We start from the raw sequence: 16,979 nt of genomic DNA, 5'->3' as shown, positions 1-16,979 counted from the left end.
AGAACGTGATCGGATTTCAAAGTGCCTCCGTGGTGGATCAAGAGAAAAAAGCTTTAGGGTTAGTTTAGTCATTGTAATTATATATATTAGGTATTTCTGAAAATGTCTATATACTAATGGTATACATAAAAAGTGGTATCACCAAAGTGGTACAAGTGAAATTCCCCCAAAATAAATTACATAAATTTTTGTATTTCCTTAATATTTATGCAAAATTTTTAAATATCACTTAAAACCATACAGTGAGAATATGAAGCTATTTTATTATTATATGTTGGTCAAAAATAATTTTATATTAAAGAAATCAACAAATTAATGAAAATATTTTTATTAACTATTTTAAAGATTTATAATTTTAAATAATTGTCAGTTTAACTTTTCTAAATAAAAACTGCATAAAATAATTTTACTTATCATTATTCCTTTTGTTATGTCATTCATTTGTGCCTCATACAAATATTTAGTCTGGATCCGCCCCTAATACCGCCATCGCCTTCATCCGGTGGAGAAGGGAAATTCGGTAAATTTCCTGCGGGAAAAGGGTAGTAAAATGCTGGAGGAGGATATGGTGGTGGTTGAGTCGTGGAGGAGCCACCGCCAATGGTTAGTTGCTACTATATCTCTTCTTTAATCACATTACTTATTGTTGTTAATGTGTCACTAATTGTTTGATTTTAATGAGTTACTCTTCGTTATTTAATGGATCTTCTTTTGTTGGTTATGGTTTTGTATTAGGCTATTTTTGACTTCTTTGGTTTTTGTTGTTATTACTTATTAGTGTTGACTTCTTTTTTTTTTTGGTAAAATAGTGTTGACTTCTTTGGTTAGCATGTTATACAATGAGAGATTTACACTCTACATAGTTTAGATCACTATGTAAAATGATAAGTTTACATAATTCTCGATTAGTGACCCTTCACTACGTAATATGTATTTTTCTTGGATCTCAGTTTGATTATACTTAATTACTTATATTAACAGACAAACGGTCTTTTCAACGCTCTATGTGGAGATGTAATTTTCAGCCTTTTCAAAAAGTGTGATGTTTTGGTTGAATATTTGTATATTATTGACCCAAGGAAAGTTTCGAAGAACATGCATGCTTTGAATAATTGCATTGTATTGTATTAATAAGAGATATATATCTTACTCACTTAAAAAGAGATATATATATATATATATATAATTCAACAGTTTTATCGAGAAAACAAAAACCCTTTTGCTAATACGACAAAGTTTTAGATGAATATTCGACACGTCAACCACTACGATGACCTAATAATGTTCCCTAAAGAAATCAATGCGTCATTGATGCTTAAAGTGGTAGATGGTTGTATTTTTAACCCTCCCAAAGACAAATGGATATATAGTAGCATTTTCTAAAATTCTTGTATTATGTTTCATGTAAAAAAGTTTCATAACTATTAATCAAATCAAACATTAATTATGATTACAATTTTGAGGAAATTTCGAGACATCTGTAAAGGGCTACACGTTGAGTGAATTTGAAGGTTTAAGAAGATGCACACATGCCTTCCAGGGTTGGTATCGATCGATAAGAGCTTTTTATAACTGGGAAATTAACTAATTACCATCTAAACTCATACAAATGAAGAACAATTCATATTTTGATGTCAAATATCTATGTTAAATCCAGTTTCAAAAAAAAATATCTATATTAAATTGTTAATATTAAGGCCCATGAATATCGCACTAGAATGTCACTTTGTAAGCGTTGAGTCAATTGTGAATTTGAACGAGGGGGATTTGCCAAAAGCAATTTAAATATTGATTTTAATCATAAAACTAGTCTTCGTAATCGATCAAATGCAAACCAATCTAAAGAGGTGGAGAAAGTACTATTTATAATTAGTCTTTATGGTTAAAACAAAATCAAAAAAATATTTTATAATTAAGTCATTCATAAGTCTACATGTAAAAAAAAGAAATCTACAAATATGTAGACCTCTTAAGAAGTCTTTATGAAGACTTATTCTGTAGTCTATGTCGTAATTTGATCTAATAGTTTAATTTTAAAATGTATAAAAAGATTTTTGTGAAAATTTTAATTAATCATCGATATTAGGGTTAATATGAAGTTTATAAATTTAAATTTTATATAATTGAACAATTTAAAAGAATATATATTGACTTGGTAACCATGTGTTATACAATGTTTATGGTTTAACAACAAAAAATTCTAACATGTTATGTCTTAAAGTGTTAGATTCTTAAGGTTAGATTTTAGATTGAGATTTTTTGTTTTATTGATTTAAATTTGCATACTAGTGTTGAGTAGTTTATATTTTGTATATTTGGATATTTGATTATCAAGTAAACATTTAAGGTTCTAGTTTTGTGATTTAGGATATACTAGACGTACAATAAAGTCTACTTCACTGTAGATGTCTTTTTCAGTCTATTTTGATTAGTGTTGAAAATATTATTATTAAATAAAAATGAGTTCTTTATGAATTAAAATGTGAAATCATATACTATAACTACTCAAAATGACAAAATTAATTTAATAAATCACATATTGAAATTATTAAAACAATAACAAATAAACAACAATAATGAAATAATCGTAGTAGATTTCCAAAAAGATCTACTAAGTAGACTTACAATAAATTTTACTTCAAATTTTTAATTTTTGTAGACTTCAAAGGAAGTCTATAATATCGTAAATTTTAACCTATTTATAATTTTTGTCTCTCTATATAATGGAAATTTACGCAATCTCTTTCTAAAATGACTGCACAAGTTTCTAAAACCACTCTCATTTCTCTCTAAAACTCTCTTCTTTCTCTCTATAATCTCTCATTTCTCTCTAAATTCTTTGAATGTGAAGATGAACTTTTGTTTAGTTTGTTAATTTTATCATGTCTTTCTCACAATATTGTCTTGTGTTTGTAGGTTCATTCATGGTTCATGGTTATCACCTTTCCCTCTAAAAATTTAAGTTTTAAATCTATATATTTTAAATGTGTTTTTTTATGTTTATATTCAAATAAAGTTACAAATTCAAACTTTGTGCATTTACTTTGCTAGTATTTTATCTTATAAATTCTACTTTTGAAGTTTTTTCAGAATTAAAACCATTTTTCACATTTTCAAATGTACATATTTTTTACAATCTGAAAATTATCTGATAGAGTAGAATTCTAATGAAAGTTTACAAAAACGCCTACAAAAATAGGGATGACTTAATTTTTTTGTATAATGTTTTTTATCTCATAATTTTATCTTTATTTTGCAGTCATTTTCTTCCATGGTTTTTACCTTCCAAATATGAAAGATTTACATTTATAAATTTTAAATGTGTGTTTTGTATTTATATCTAAATAAAGTTACATATTCAAACTCTATGAATTTACTTTACTACTTTTTATCTTATAAATTATATTTTCTAAAGTTTTTCTGATTTTAAAAATATTTTCTCACATTTTCAAATGCATAGATCTGAAAATTATCTGATATAGCAGACTTCTAATGGAGTCTACAAGATTTAAACTATAAGCAGACTCCATTAGAAGTCTAAAAATGTGACTTTAATTTTTTGTGTTATGTTTTTAATAGTTGTATCTTTATTTTGCAGATATTTTCTTCCATGGTTTTTATATCTTCCTTCCAAAAATATAAGATTCACATATATAATAAGTGTTTTTGTATTTATATTTAAATAAAGTTACATATTCAAACTCTATGTCTATAATTTACTACTATTTTATCTTACAAATTATATTTTCTAAAGTTTTTAGATTTAAAGTTCTTTTCAAGTTTTAATGTATATATTTTTCAGATTGCAAATAATATTTACTAACTTTAACTTTTAAGAAGACTTCATTAGAAGACTACTCAAATATGATTTTAATTTTTTGTATTATATTTTATTTTGCAGGTACTTTATTCCAAAATTTTCAAATCATCTTCCCAAAAATGTAAGATTTACATTTATTCATTTTAAATATGCATTTTGTTTATATAAAACTAAATATATAGATACAAAATTTATGTCTTTTTACTATTTCAGGTTAAAACGTTATTTATAATAATTTCAGATAAATATATATATATATATATATTTTTAAATGTATAATTTTATATCTGAAAAGTTTTCGGTAGTGTAGACTTCATTAGAAGTCTACACAAGCATGAAGTCTATTAAAAATTAAATAAAGTATAATAAAAACATAAACTTTAAGTAGAGTATACTCAAATAAAGATTAGTAGACTTCAAATAAAGTCCACTAAAATATGATTTGATTTTTTACCTTATTTTTTCTCATAATTTTATCTTATTTTGTAGGTACTCTTTTCCAAGATTTCATTTGAGATATCAAGATCATGACTAATCAAACACTTTAGATTTTTTTTAAATAAATTGCTTTGTAATAATTTATCATTACAAAGTATTCATTTGTAAATAATTATTTTGATACATAATCTATAAACATTGTATTCATTTTATAGTTGTGTTTCACTTATATGATATTATTAATTTTTGTTACCAATCAATTTTTCAGAAAATACTCTAATCATCCAAACAGTCAAAACTACCATAAGCTAAAACAACAACTAACACACATGTGAGAAGAAGAAAATCTATACAATTTTTCCAAGAAGTTTCAAAAGTAAAATTAATTACAAATTTTTTACAATATGTTTAAGTGTATACATCAAACAATAAAAATACAAAAACATACTTCTAAATAAGTTTACACTTAATAGTTAACAACTTAATCAAACAAGAAATTTGTTAGTTCTATAGTTATAACACATTAACTTTCAAAATCCATTCAAGACCATTAAGATACATTAACACACAATGTAAAACAATTGAATTGTCAAAAATATGATGAATAATACACAAGTGCTTTTTAATAAATTTTTTGACATAGACTTCAATTGCAGTATACATTTGTAGACTTACAAAGAAGTCTACACTTATTAGCTAACTACATAGTGAAACCAAAATGTTGATAGTTTCATAATTATAAAAGATTTTCTTTTGAAAATAGTTCAAGACCATTATGATTAACTAACACACTGTCAAACTAATAAATATTGAAAATACATTACGAATAATACACAAATCCACTTTTTATAGATTTTTGTATATAGACATCATATTCAGTCTACATAGTAATAGACTTTTTTTTCAGTTTACGTATGTAGACTGTCATATAGTCTACAATTTGGGTTAGTTTTTGCAATTTCAAAATCCAGAGGTTATTATCTGTATTTTTTATACGGGTAGACTTTCTTTTGAATCTACATTTTGAAAAAAAAAATAGTTTTTGAAATTGACCAGAATTCAACCATGATTTGACTTTCTTATTATATGTTAATTTTTGCAATTGATCAAGTTTGACTTTCTACAAATAGATTGAGATAGACGTATAACATGTGTAGACTTCAACTGAAGTCTACTCCAAAATTCGACGGATTGGTTTTGCATTTGACCAAAATAAAATAGTAGACTTCATATGCAGTCTACATTTTTTCTGAGATTAGTAGACTAAATATGAATTCTACACATTTTTTTTGTTTTGGTCAACTTTATAACATTTTAGTCAAATACAAAATTTACCTATTCAATGCAGTCAAAGTTTTGGTCAAATTTGAAACTGACCTTTTGTCGACTTCCCTACAGTCTAATAATGTATACTTTCGATAAAGTCTACTAAGAAAAGTCAAAAGTTACGTAAAGTTCGGTCAAATGTAAAAACTAACATCTTTTATGTAGACTTCTTAGTAAGTCTATCTTTTTTTTTCAAAGGTTAAGACGCAGATTCCTAGGGGACTTTTCTTTACAAAAAAAATATTTTGGTCAATTGCAAAAGTAACATGTGCGTTGAAAAGTAGACCGCATCATAAGTCTACACATATGGGTAAATATACAAAACAACTACAATCACGACACATATATGAAAAATGACGAAAACATGTAAATAGTTACATTTTCCGGTGTAAAGCTCGTTTCCACCTTTTACCACCGTCCAAGCTCCAAATATGAGTAAAAAGAACCACCTCTCACAACTGAATAAACTCGAAAATATGAAAGTTTAGCTTACAAAAATGAAATTTATGGAGTTTTTAAGATGAAAATGGAGAGAAATGAGAGAAAATGAAGATTTGTTGGTTTAGAAAGAGAAAAAGTGGTTACAAATTGAATTCTTGAGTTTAAAGAGCTTAAAAATGGTGGTTCATGGCGGTTAGAAAACTGATGATAAGGATATTACTGTAAATAAGAAGAAATGTTTAGGGTGTAAAAAGAGTATTTCATAGGTATTTTATATTTCGAAATAATTAAATAATTAATTAATAATGATAATTATGTAAATAATTCAAAAACATAAGGAGGGTTTGGAAACTTTAAGGGTGAATAGCAATGACAAAAATAAAGAGATTGGTTTTGGAGTTGACTTGAAATTGTGGGTTGGTTTTGAAAAATAACCATTTAAGAGCATCTCTAATGTAAAATTTCATTTTTTCCTCCAAAATGGAGTAAAAGTGAATATAGAGTAAAAATGCTCCGACCCAACTTCATTTCTCACTCCATAATAGAGCGATGAACAAACAAAAATAGATTATTCCATTTATGGAGTAAACTTCATTATAGAGTGATAAATTGAGTAGAATTGGAGTATCTTCTACTTCATATCCACTTTTACTCCATTTTGGAGAAAAAAAATAGAGTGGTGATGGAGATGCTCTTAGGGCATCTCCAATGTAAAACTTTTTTTTCTTAAAAATGGAGTAAAAGTGAATATGGAGAAAAAATGAATATGGAGTAAAAATGAATATGGAGTAAAAATGATTCGATCCAACTCCATTTCTCACTCTATAATAGAGTGATGAACAAACAAAAAATAGATTACTCAATTTATGGAGTAAACTTTGTTATAGAGTAAGAAATGGAGTAGGGTTGGAGTATATTTTATTTTATATCCACTTTTACTCTATTTTGGAGGAAAAAAATAGAGTGAGAATGGAGATACTCTGAACAATAGCTTGAATTGATATGGCAGTGAAAAAAAGAAAAAGATCATGTGCATCATATAAAGGAACTTTTTCTTGTAACTGACTTTAATTATTTGCAATGGTTCATATGGTGCTTCCTTTTTCTTGTAACTGACTATTATTTGGAATGGTTCATATGGTGCGACCCTGGTATTTTTTTAACATGATTTTATCCTAATATAGTCTCCTTATTTTCATGACTCAAATTTCTTGCGCTTCTTTTATTTGGAATAAGATAGCTGAACGGCCTAACAACCAAGGGGCGAATTCAGAAGAATTATTTAGTGGGTGCATAGATCATAAAAATAAATATGCATTAAGAAGGGCTTGAACTTGGGATATTATGGGGTCACATGATGGTTTTTACCATTAGAACCACCGAAAAAAACTTGCCTGTCAAAGCTTTTATATCGAAATATATGTGGGTGTTGTTTTTTAAATTTAATGTGTGTGTGTGTGTGGGTAGCATCTTTAGGGGGAGAATGAGGGATTCTTGGTGGGATAGAACTCTTGAAGTGTTTTTCTTTGAAGTAGAGTTTGAGTTGGTTTCCTTTAGTTTTGTGTTGTTTAGCTTGGTTGCTTGTTGTTCACGAAAAACAGTTTGCACTAGTTGTAATAAGGTTTTTTGATGAATAAAATTTAACATTCATTCAAAAAAAAAAAAATATATATATATATATATATATATATATGCGCGTGCACGTGCCAACAAATAAAGTAGATGTTAACCTAAAAGAAGAATTTTAATCGGAGTGGTAGTTATAGCTACTACCACAACTCGCGACTTTCCTCTAACCTAAATACGTCAAAAGTCACGTACTAGAGAGTTTCTGGTGTGTTAGACAATATATAAGGAGAACAGCTGTGTGGTGCACAATGATTTGATTCATAATCAAGTCTTCAACTTTTGTAATTTCTAGTATTTATTCACAAGGAATAATATTTTAAATACATAAAAGTAAATGTATGAGTATATTCTTTAATTACGTATTCCAAATTTATTGTTTTACTATATAGCCAATATTAAATTTCATAGTACTTTCGGATGAATTTTTTTAAATTCTACATAGGTGTGTGTATGGAAAAAAGAAAAAAAGAAAGTGAAAACGTAGGTGAGGTGGCATTTGGTAGAGAGGATATAGCGTTAGGCGAAACAGATGCACATGTCTGAGGTCGGCCGTCTATGGCCCAGTTATGCTGAAACCCAAGTTGATCTCCATCTCTTTCACATCAGAACATATACATTTCTTTGACGCCAGTTCCAGCTTCATCTCAAATTTTTTTTTTTTGTCAACGTTATTTACTTTATTTGAATTAAGACATACAGGCCCGTTTTGTATCAAATGAGAAAATGATAGAATAACTAAAAATAGTAAGAAATAGTTGAAAACGATATTTCTATTTGCCCTAGCACAAAAAGTATTCAGTAAAACTATTTGTTACATATATATATATATATATATATATATATATATATATACAATCACATAGTTAACTAAAGAATAAATCAAAAAGAACTAAAGTATTTTCACCAAGTTCGCCTTTCTACCCTTTTTAATTTACATTTTTTTCTGGGAATAGTATCAACTTTACATTTGTTAACTTTTGTAAGTAAATTGCTTTTCTATAAAATTATTCCACATAAAGTACAATTTTTCAAGTTTAAGAATCAATGCGAACGGCAAGTTGATAAAGAGGTGAAAGAACATATCACATAAAGAAAATACATTCTAGAAATTTACATATTTCCCTTAACATATTTTTTGGTCTACGCACCTTATTAGTGTGTTTAAACCCCCATTAGAAAATTGGATACACGAAAATATGATGAAACAGATATGATCCTAGCTAGAAATTTTATTATTAACCAAAGATAGTAACGTTCTTCAATAAAGTGATCACAAGTATCCGAACGAACATACAAACAAATCTTCGATTTCTCGTTTCCCCGATCATGTCTCAAAGAATCAACAACCCCAGAACTCCGAACCCTATTAGACCGGCGAGCTTCACCACCGTAAAGCTTTTTCCTGCGGCGGCACCAAACTGCTCATCAACGGGATAGAGATTTCCCGGCGGACCCGTTATGTACAAGAAATTAGCCGGCGGAGGCGGTGGACAGTTCGGTGAGACTTTCTTCGGCGGTGGAGGAAGAGCCGGGGGAGGAGGACATGCGGGAGGCGGTGGAGACGGTGGTGGAGGAGAGGGCGGAGGAGGATTTTCGACGCAGCTTGGAGAACACTTTATGGGATCTACCTCGTCGAGCTTCCTCATGTTGGCTGAAGAAGAATCTGATGAAGCGTTGATGATTATTGGACAAGTCAACAACGTGATCGTCACCGTGAAGATGATGACTGCAACGTTGGATCCCCGGCTGTGATAATTTCCCGGCATTTTGTGATCGACGAGTTCTTTTTAGAACAATGAGAAATAAAAAGAAAAGTTTGTGAAGGTTACGCTTAAAGAGGTACAGAGTGAAGAGTTAAGAGGAGAGGTGCTGATGAATGCGTTCTCTTTACGTAAGCAAGTGCATGAGACTCATAGACTTCTTAAATAATGTATACTAACTATTTCCATAAACTTCTAGTCTTTTTAATAATAATAATAAAAAAAAGAAATCTTAACTAAACTTTTTTTTTTTTTTTGCTAAATAATCTTAACTAAACTTAAAAATAAAATACTGTCAATTAATAAGAAAATTAATAATATGGTTGGTTAAGGCATACTCGTCGGTCCACTAAGATATTGCTTTTTCATGTGAGTCCACATGAACAAATTTGGTTTTCCACGTTATGAAAAAATTTAATTTGGGAATTATTATAGTGGTTAACTACCACCGTCGTACACCAAAACAATAGTATAAACTACACATGTGTGAGATAGATAGTGGTTCCAAGTCATACAGCATGTGTGAATGTAATTTTATCTGAAGATCATTAATATGATATTAGCATTCTTAGCCAAAAAAAGAATGTAATTTCATAATACGTTTGTAATTATCCAAAATTAGTTAAGCCTTCTTTCTTTCGATCTTTCTTTTTTTGAATAGAAGTTAAATGATTTTTATGAAATGTATTTTAACATATACTATTGAATTGAATAAAGTAAATGGAGGTATAGGCCTTTTATCGTGACAGAAAAAAAAAAGTAACTGGAGGTATTAGTATGCATATACGAGTGCGTGTAGTTGCTTAAAGCGTAAGTGTTGGCTGTATTGCTTTTGCTTTAGTTGTTCGGTTACATAGAGCGAAGATATCAGAAAATATTTTTTAGTATGAAAGAGAAAGATTGGATAAATGCTTTCGTAGTGTTCCAAAAAAAAAGAAGGATAAATGCTTTAGTATGATTTAAGAATAATTCGTGGCAGAAAATTTAACAGCGTAGACTATTTTATCACATATAAAAACTATATTAATGGAGAACTTGTTTTAGTGTTTTAGTGGCCATGGAACATGCAACGGAGAATCTGAGTCTAGTAGTCCAAAATTTTGATTAAAAGGTCAGCAATCATTATATGTACATTATTTAGATGCCGGTTCATAGAATACATGACAAAGTTGAATTATATTCCACAGGTGAAAAGTATGACCTGTACTAACCGGGAGGGTCCGGGTAATGCCAATAGCATTGTGAGGCTTGGCTTGTAAAACAAGTCAAAGCCCACATAACTTATAGTCGACTAGAGTTAGCAGCATAGATCATATCTTTAAAGTTGGACCCAGTCCTGAAAACAGTCCATCTGATATAGTTTAGTTCTCTTGGACACCTTGTACATCATACAAGAGAGGAGAGACCTTATGTGGCTTCTTTTGATCAAGAAGATATCTGATTAAGAAAGTCAGACTAAGAAAGGGCCATTGTACCCAAAGTAATTCATACTGGTTATTGTACAATTTTAGTTGTTCCCAATAAAATTTCCTAGAAAAAGGCAAAAAGAAGCAAAAACAGTTAAATAGGATACCATGTTACTTAAATATGAAACAAAGCTAATGTGGATTCACAAAGTTAATTGAAGTTCAAAATATTTGGCTATGATCCCGAAATGCTTCGTTGCTTCAAACCGAAGTTTATACCATTGAGTAATTTTTCCGATTATTTATCTTCGTTTTCAGATTATTCAATCATTGAATATTTATGATTTAATTTTAGAAGATCAGTTTATACTTTTATTTTATAGAGTTAATATCAAGCTAAAAGAAGTCAAAACAAACAAATAACAAATTCAAATTAGGGGTTTTAGATTATTAAGAAGCTAGCTTGGGGTGCAAAAATCAGATGTCAAACAAGTATAAGCCAAACATTTATTCAAATTCTATTAATGTACTAATCTAGAACTCGAAATACACATTTAGATCAAAACACTCTCGTGGTATTTCATATTTTGTCAATCGATTTTAGCACCTAAACTCTTGTTTGGTTTGAGACTCGATAACAAACATTAGTGATGATCCAATTGGTTCACAAAAAAACCTTAACATTTACTTTCTCCGATTAGGGAAAATGTTCGTTTATCTTATGTCTAGCAACCTATAACACTTTACATAAGTTAAACTTAAATTCATACACTAAGTGATCAGTTTAGTGTAAACTTAAATGCAACAATGAATAAAGACAATCGATTGATAAACTTATTTATTTTAACTCACAAATCTAACACTTAATACCATGTATTAAATAAGTCGACTACTCAAACATTACACAAGAAAACTCAGAGATCAGAGGTGAAAAAGATATAGAATACAATAAGATAAGATAAGAAATATGGTTCATGGATTATTCTCTAAATCGAGAGAAAGAGAGAAACGATCCTTCTTCCTTACAAAGTATCTAATCGCAAAGATGATATCTTCTAGAATCTGTTTTTTTCTGAATAAAACTAGTGTACTTATTCAAAAAGAAGAAAATAATATATAGAAAAGTTGTTGGGTGAATCATAATTCTTTGGAATCTTCCTTAAAATCTCCAGCGCTAAAGTAGCTCTGTATAAAAATGGGAAAATTGCTAATAGAGAAAAAAAAAATAAGGGTGTTGTCCTTTTGGTATAAATCATTTTTGTCCAATTTTTCTCTTTTTATCCTTTGTATTTCTGAAAACTAATGAAATAAATACTTTTGTGAATCAAAAAAAATATTAAAAATACAAACAATTAATAAAACACCAATACACACATGTTGATATTTTTTTTTGTTTTCAAAAAGTTGATAAATAAGAATTTGAAAATACGTTCTACTAAAGGTAGAATGCGCCTTCTACGGAAAATGGTATAGTAGAAAGCGTTTTCTAAAATAAACACGTTCATCTACTATTTTTAGAACGTACATTCTACTATTTACTAATTTTCTAAAAAAGTGGAATGCGCATTCTACTAATCCTAAAGCTATCTACTTTTCGTCCGGAAGCATCTTCTACTTTTATTAAGTATTCTAAGTTTTGCGGAATGTGTTTTCTAAAATGTACTCTTCCGTCTACTAAAAGTAGAAAGCGTGTTCTGGATTTTTGTCAATGTTCTAAACTTTTAGAAGGCGCCTTCTACGGATAAGATTACCTGATTTTTGCGAAAATAAATGAAAATTTCAGTTATGGAAATATCCTAAAAATCTACTAAAAATATTCTAACTTCCTAAAACGTGTTATTTTCGATTTTGCTTGTCAATTTTTTTAAAAAAATGATTCTCCCTTGTCTTATTCATTAATCTATGGTTTTTCCATAGTTTTTCTTTTGTTTTTTTTTTTCACAAACTCTTGTTCTCTATGATACATATCTATACAACATGTGGTATTTTGAAATTAGGTGCAATTTTTTGTAAATTTTTATTTTTATTTTATAAGGTTTACAAATTTTATTTTTATTAAAAGTTTTATTAAAAACATTTTTAAAATTTATATTTTTATTAAAAAGTTAGATAAAATTAAAATGGTTACAAACGTTTTAAACTTTTTATAAAAAATAAAACTTTGTAAAATGTTTTTTTATAAAGTTAGTTTAAAGTTTTTATTAAATTTTTTGTAAAGTTTTATTTTTATTTTATAAATTTTAATTTTTTTATTTAATTAAAATTTTATTAAAAAAGTTTTAAATTTTTTATAAAAATAAAACTTTGTAAAATGTTTTTAATATGTTTATTTAACGTTTTTATTAAAAAAATTTGTAAATTAATTTTATTTTTACAAAGTTTATTTTTATTAAATAAAATTCTAAAAGTTTTATTTTATTTTCCCTTTTTAAAACGTTTTTAATTATCTTTTTTAAATTCTTTTAGTTTAATGTGTTTAATAAAAACTTTAAACAAACTATATAAAATTTGTAAACTTTATAAAAATAAAATAAAACTTTACAAAAAGTTTTTAATAAAAAGTTTAAACAAACTTTATAAAATACATTTAGTTTTTTTTTATTAAAATTTTTGATAAAATTAAAAAGTTTACAAACATTTTAAACTTTTTATAAAAAATAAAACTTTTTTAACTGTTTTTTATTAGGTTGATTTAACGTTTTTTCTTTAAAAAAATTTGTAAATTATTTTTTTTTATTTTTATTAATTTTTACAAAATTTATTTTTATTAAAAAAAGTTTTTATTTTTATTTTCCCTTTTTAAACGTTTTAATTATTATTTTTTAAAATTCTATTAATTTAATGTGTTAAATTAGATTAATCAAGTGATAGTTTTGTGATTATGAAAGAAATTATACTAAAAGGACAACTAAATGATGGTTTTATACTATAGGGACAACCATGCTGAATTTTTGTTCCGTTTTGGCAATTTTCCCTATAAAAATCTCCAATTTGCATTTTTCTCTGCATGTGTTCCTCTAAATGCATCACAACTTATTCCAGACCTATAATAATTCAGAAATAACTAAATTTTTTTGATAAAGATTTGAAAACAATTTAGAAAACATATATACAATAGGCCAAAAAACACTACATATCATTCCACTTGACAAGCATTTGAAACACTGAAGTATATGAGGTAATGTTTTGAAAGTATTGATACATCCATCGAATAAATTGATTCCTCCCATAATCCGCCAGTTAATAAGGACATGTGTTCCTCTACTAGCCTACCGAAGCAACAGAAACTTTGACATTTGACGAATAATGCAGCTAAATCAATTATTATGCTTCTCTTCCAAGTAACCTTGTTCACAAGAGTAACCAAGAAACACAAATTGAAATTCATGAATCAGAAACTAGTGCTTATTGTTCACCCATTTCATTACAAATACAACAAAATAAATACACAGAAAACCGAAAAAAGAGTTTCGATTCTCGAAAACCCTTTTGGCCTCACCATCTCCACATTCGTATCCCCAAAAATATCAAAAGAATTGAACAAAATATAAATATAATAACTGAACAAATAGCCAGCCAATTTTCCAAAAAAAAAATTAGAGATTGACCAACCTTTTCTTTTATTTTCAGACCACTAATAATCATTGACATGCTTTACGAAGAAGCTCTAACAAAGACGTAGCTTTCTTTTGCCCTCTCTCTGTTCCATTCTTCGATAGTTCCATCAAAGGCACAACCGCTCCGAGTCTGCCTATCAAGACCAGTCTCTCATTGTCTCTCTTACACAACGAAAGTAATATCGCTGCTGCGTTCTCTCTGCTTCTACCTTGACCCGTCTGAAGAATACCTACCAAAGCAGGTAAAGTATTCGCTTTTACCATTGCGGATTTCGCGTCTAGGTTACTTGCAAGGACCGAGAGTATCGTCAAAGCTTCATCAACCATCATCCTGTGGCTGCTTGACTCGCTTAGCATCTTAACCAATGCAGGTACTATACCTGCTCTAACCGCTCTGCCTTTGTTCCCCTGATAAATGCAGAGGTTGAACAACGCAGTCGCTGCATCTTTCTTCCCTCTCGGCGTCCCGTTTTCGAGAAGATCAACCAAGGCAGGTATAGCACCGGACCCGCCTATTATGATCTTGTTCTCATCAGCTAACGAAAGGCTAAAGAGTGTAGCCGCTGCGTTTTCTCTTGCTTCCATGGTTCCAGCTCTAAGGACTTGAACTATTGAAGTGACTGCACCAGCGAACATTATCAGCTCCTTGTTGTTGTCGTATATAGAGAGGTTGAGAAGGCAAGTGATTGCGTTCTCCTGCGTGGCGGCATCCTCTGAGGTTAAAAGGTTCACCAAAACAGGGATTGCTTCTGCTTCTGCAATCATAATGCGGTTGTCTGTGCTTGTCTTGGACATAGAACGGATCTCAGAAACCGCGTTCCTGCGTTCCTCTAGAGACCGGTTTGAGAGACTGCGAACCAACGCCCTGATCACTGACATGTCTCCACACCTGCCCTTTGCGGGTTGCTCAACGTTGTGTTCAGTGCACCACCGAGAGATCAAGCTTCTGAGAACGTAGTTTGGAGTAAGCGTGAAGTTTTGGAGTTTCTGCTGAGTCTTTGGACATGTTAGGTTCCCACAGTCGATCCATCTCTGTATGTACACCCTCTCGTACGTCTGTAATCGAAGAGGCAAAAACCATCAATAACCAAGCAACAGCAGTTAAGAAAATTACAAAAATCTTGAAACCAGACCTGTCCTGTGGAGACGATAACAGGATCCTTCATCAGTTCCAGAGACACAGGACAGAGAAAATCAACAGGAACCGTGAGTTTACTCGATTCGTCAGCGTTCTTGGTGACCATTTTGTCTAGCCTCTCGCTATCAGCGTCTTTGGACAAGTAAAAAGCCAAAGAAATGGAAGGGCTTTTCCTCAGCTGCTTCTTCTCCTCCTCAGCGAAATGAATCGTCTCCGAAACACTCTCAACCTTCTCTTCCTCAGCTTTGATCTTTGCATCATCTCTCTCCATCAGATCAGATAAGGCAGTCGAGAACTTGTTAGAGTTCAACGAACCGTATCTCTGCATGGCTCTTCTCAGCTGCGATCTCGCTAGCTCCACCTGATACACAGAACAAAATAAAACAACCTTGAAGCACTCCAAAAACACTAGCAAGATTATATATTTCAATGAGTACTATGTTACCTGCTCTCTAACTTCGTCAGAGATATCGTATAGATCGTATGGTAAGTTGCTTAACGCTTTCTCCAGCTTCCATGTAATGCATTGGAACTGGAACGAGACTCTCTTTGCAGCAACGTCCTTAAACCGAGAAAAAAAAAACCAACTTTTCAGTTAAACCGGAAATAACCGTAATATAATCAGTGGTTGCATTCGATTTAACCGACACTTAACCAGTAATTGTGCATTAACCGAGGATTTCAATATCTGAACCGAGAAAATCAACGTTTTAGCCAAACCAGAGATAAACGTGGTTTACTAAATTCGATTTAACCGATACTAAACCGGTAATTACTAAACGTCTGAAGATTTTGCTTACAGATGAGTCGGGAGCTTGGAATCGGGGGGCTGAGGAGAGGAGACGCTTCGCGGCTTGAAGCGCCAACACGAGATCAGACCACCAGTCATTCTCCGACGAAGACGAAGCGCCGGAATCCATCGGCGTTGATTCTCTAATCTCCTCTACCAAATATGACAACAGAGAGACTCGCCGAGTGAGATCTGTGCAATCCTTCTTGAACACGCCGCCGGCGTTGAGTGGAGTCTCGGCTATCTCGGCGATAAGTTTGAGCAGAGAGGCGGGTGAGATGGTTACTCCGGCCATTACGCCGATCAACCTCCGTCTATCGGAAAATTAATTTAATTAAATAAATAAAAAAGTAATAAAGCAACTTGGAGATTGGCTCTCTGCTCAGAGAAGCGACTAACGTCGCTTTTATTTATCCTCGCGCCGCGACCATTTTGTCAAGACTCAAGGGAGATGTCGCTATCACGGCGCCGTTTTGCAGGGCCTACTTCTAAGCTTTTTTTATTTAGAAAAATACCCTCAAATAACATTTAAATAATATTGTCAAAACAATAATACACAAAAAAAATTCACACAATAGTATTTATTAAAAATTTAAAAGAAACTTTTATATAAA

At 30.1% G+C, this 16,979-nt stretch overlaps 2 protein-coding genes across 2 annotated transcripts; both read right to left on the bottom strand.

The window, feature by feature from the left end:
• Positions 1-8,718: 8,718 nt before the first annotated feature.
• Positions 8,719-9,558, bottom strand: LOC108809122 (uncharacterized). The gene has a single exon (XM_018581255.2). It carries the CDS (start codon positions 9,418-9,420, stop codon positions 8,986-8,988), a length of 435 nt encoding a protein of 144 aa, XP_018436757.1. The 5' UTR covers positions 9,421-9,558; the 3' UTR covers positions 8,719-8,985.
• A 4,630-nt stretch (positions 9,559-14,188) lies between these two features.
• Positions 14,189-16,768, bottom strand: LOC108806228 (U-box domain-containing protein 11). Its single transcript, XM_018578278.2, has 4 exons — positions 16,376-16,768; positions 16,021-16,137; positions 15,571-15,936; positions 14,189-15,493 (listed from the first exon to the last, which is right to left on the bottom strand). Exons 1-4 carry the CDS (start codon positions 16,658-16,660, stop codon positions 14,462-14,464), a joined length of 1,800 nt encoding a protein of 599 aa, XP_018433780.1. The 5' UTR covers positions 16,661-16,768; the 3' UTR covers positions 14,189-14,461.
• Positions 16,769-16,979: the final 211 nt, after the last annotated feature.

The sequence above is a fragment of the Raphanus sativus genome, chromosome 6 (genome assembly GCF_000801105.2).
Source record: "Raphanus sativus cultivar WK10039 chromosome 6, ASM80110v3, whole genome shotgun sequence".
Classification (NCBI taxonomy): Eukaryota; Viridiplantae; Streptophyta; class Magnoliopsida; order Brassicales; family Brassicaceae; genus Raphanus; species Raphanus sativus.
The sequence above is the reverse complement of the archived record's forward strand: the minus strand, read 5'-3'. Positions and strand labels throughout refer to the sequence as shown.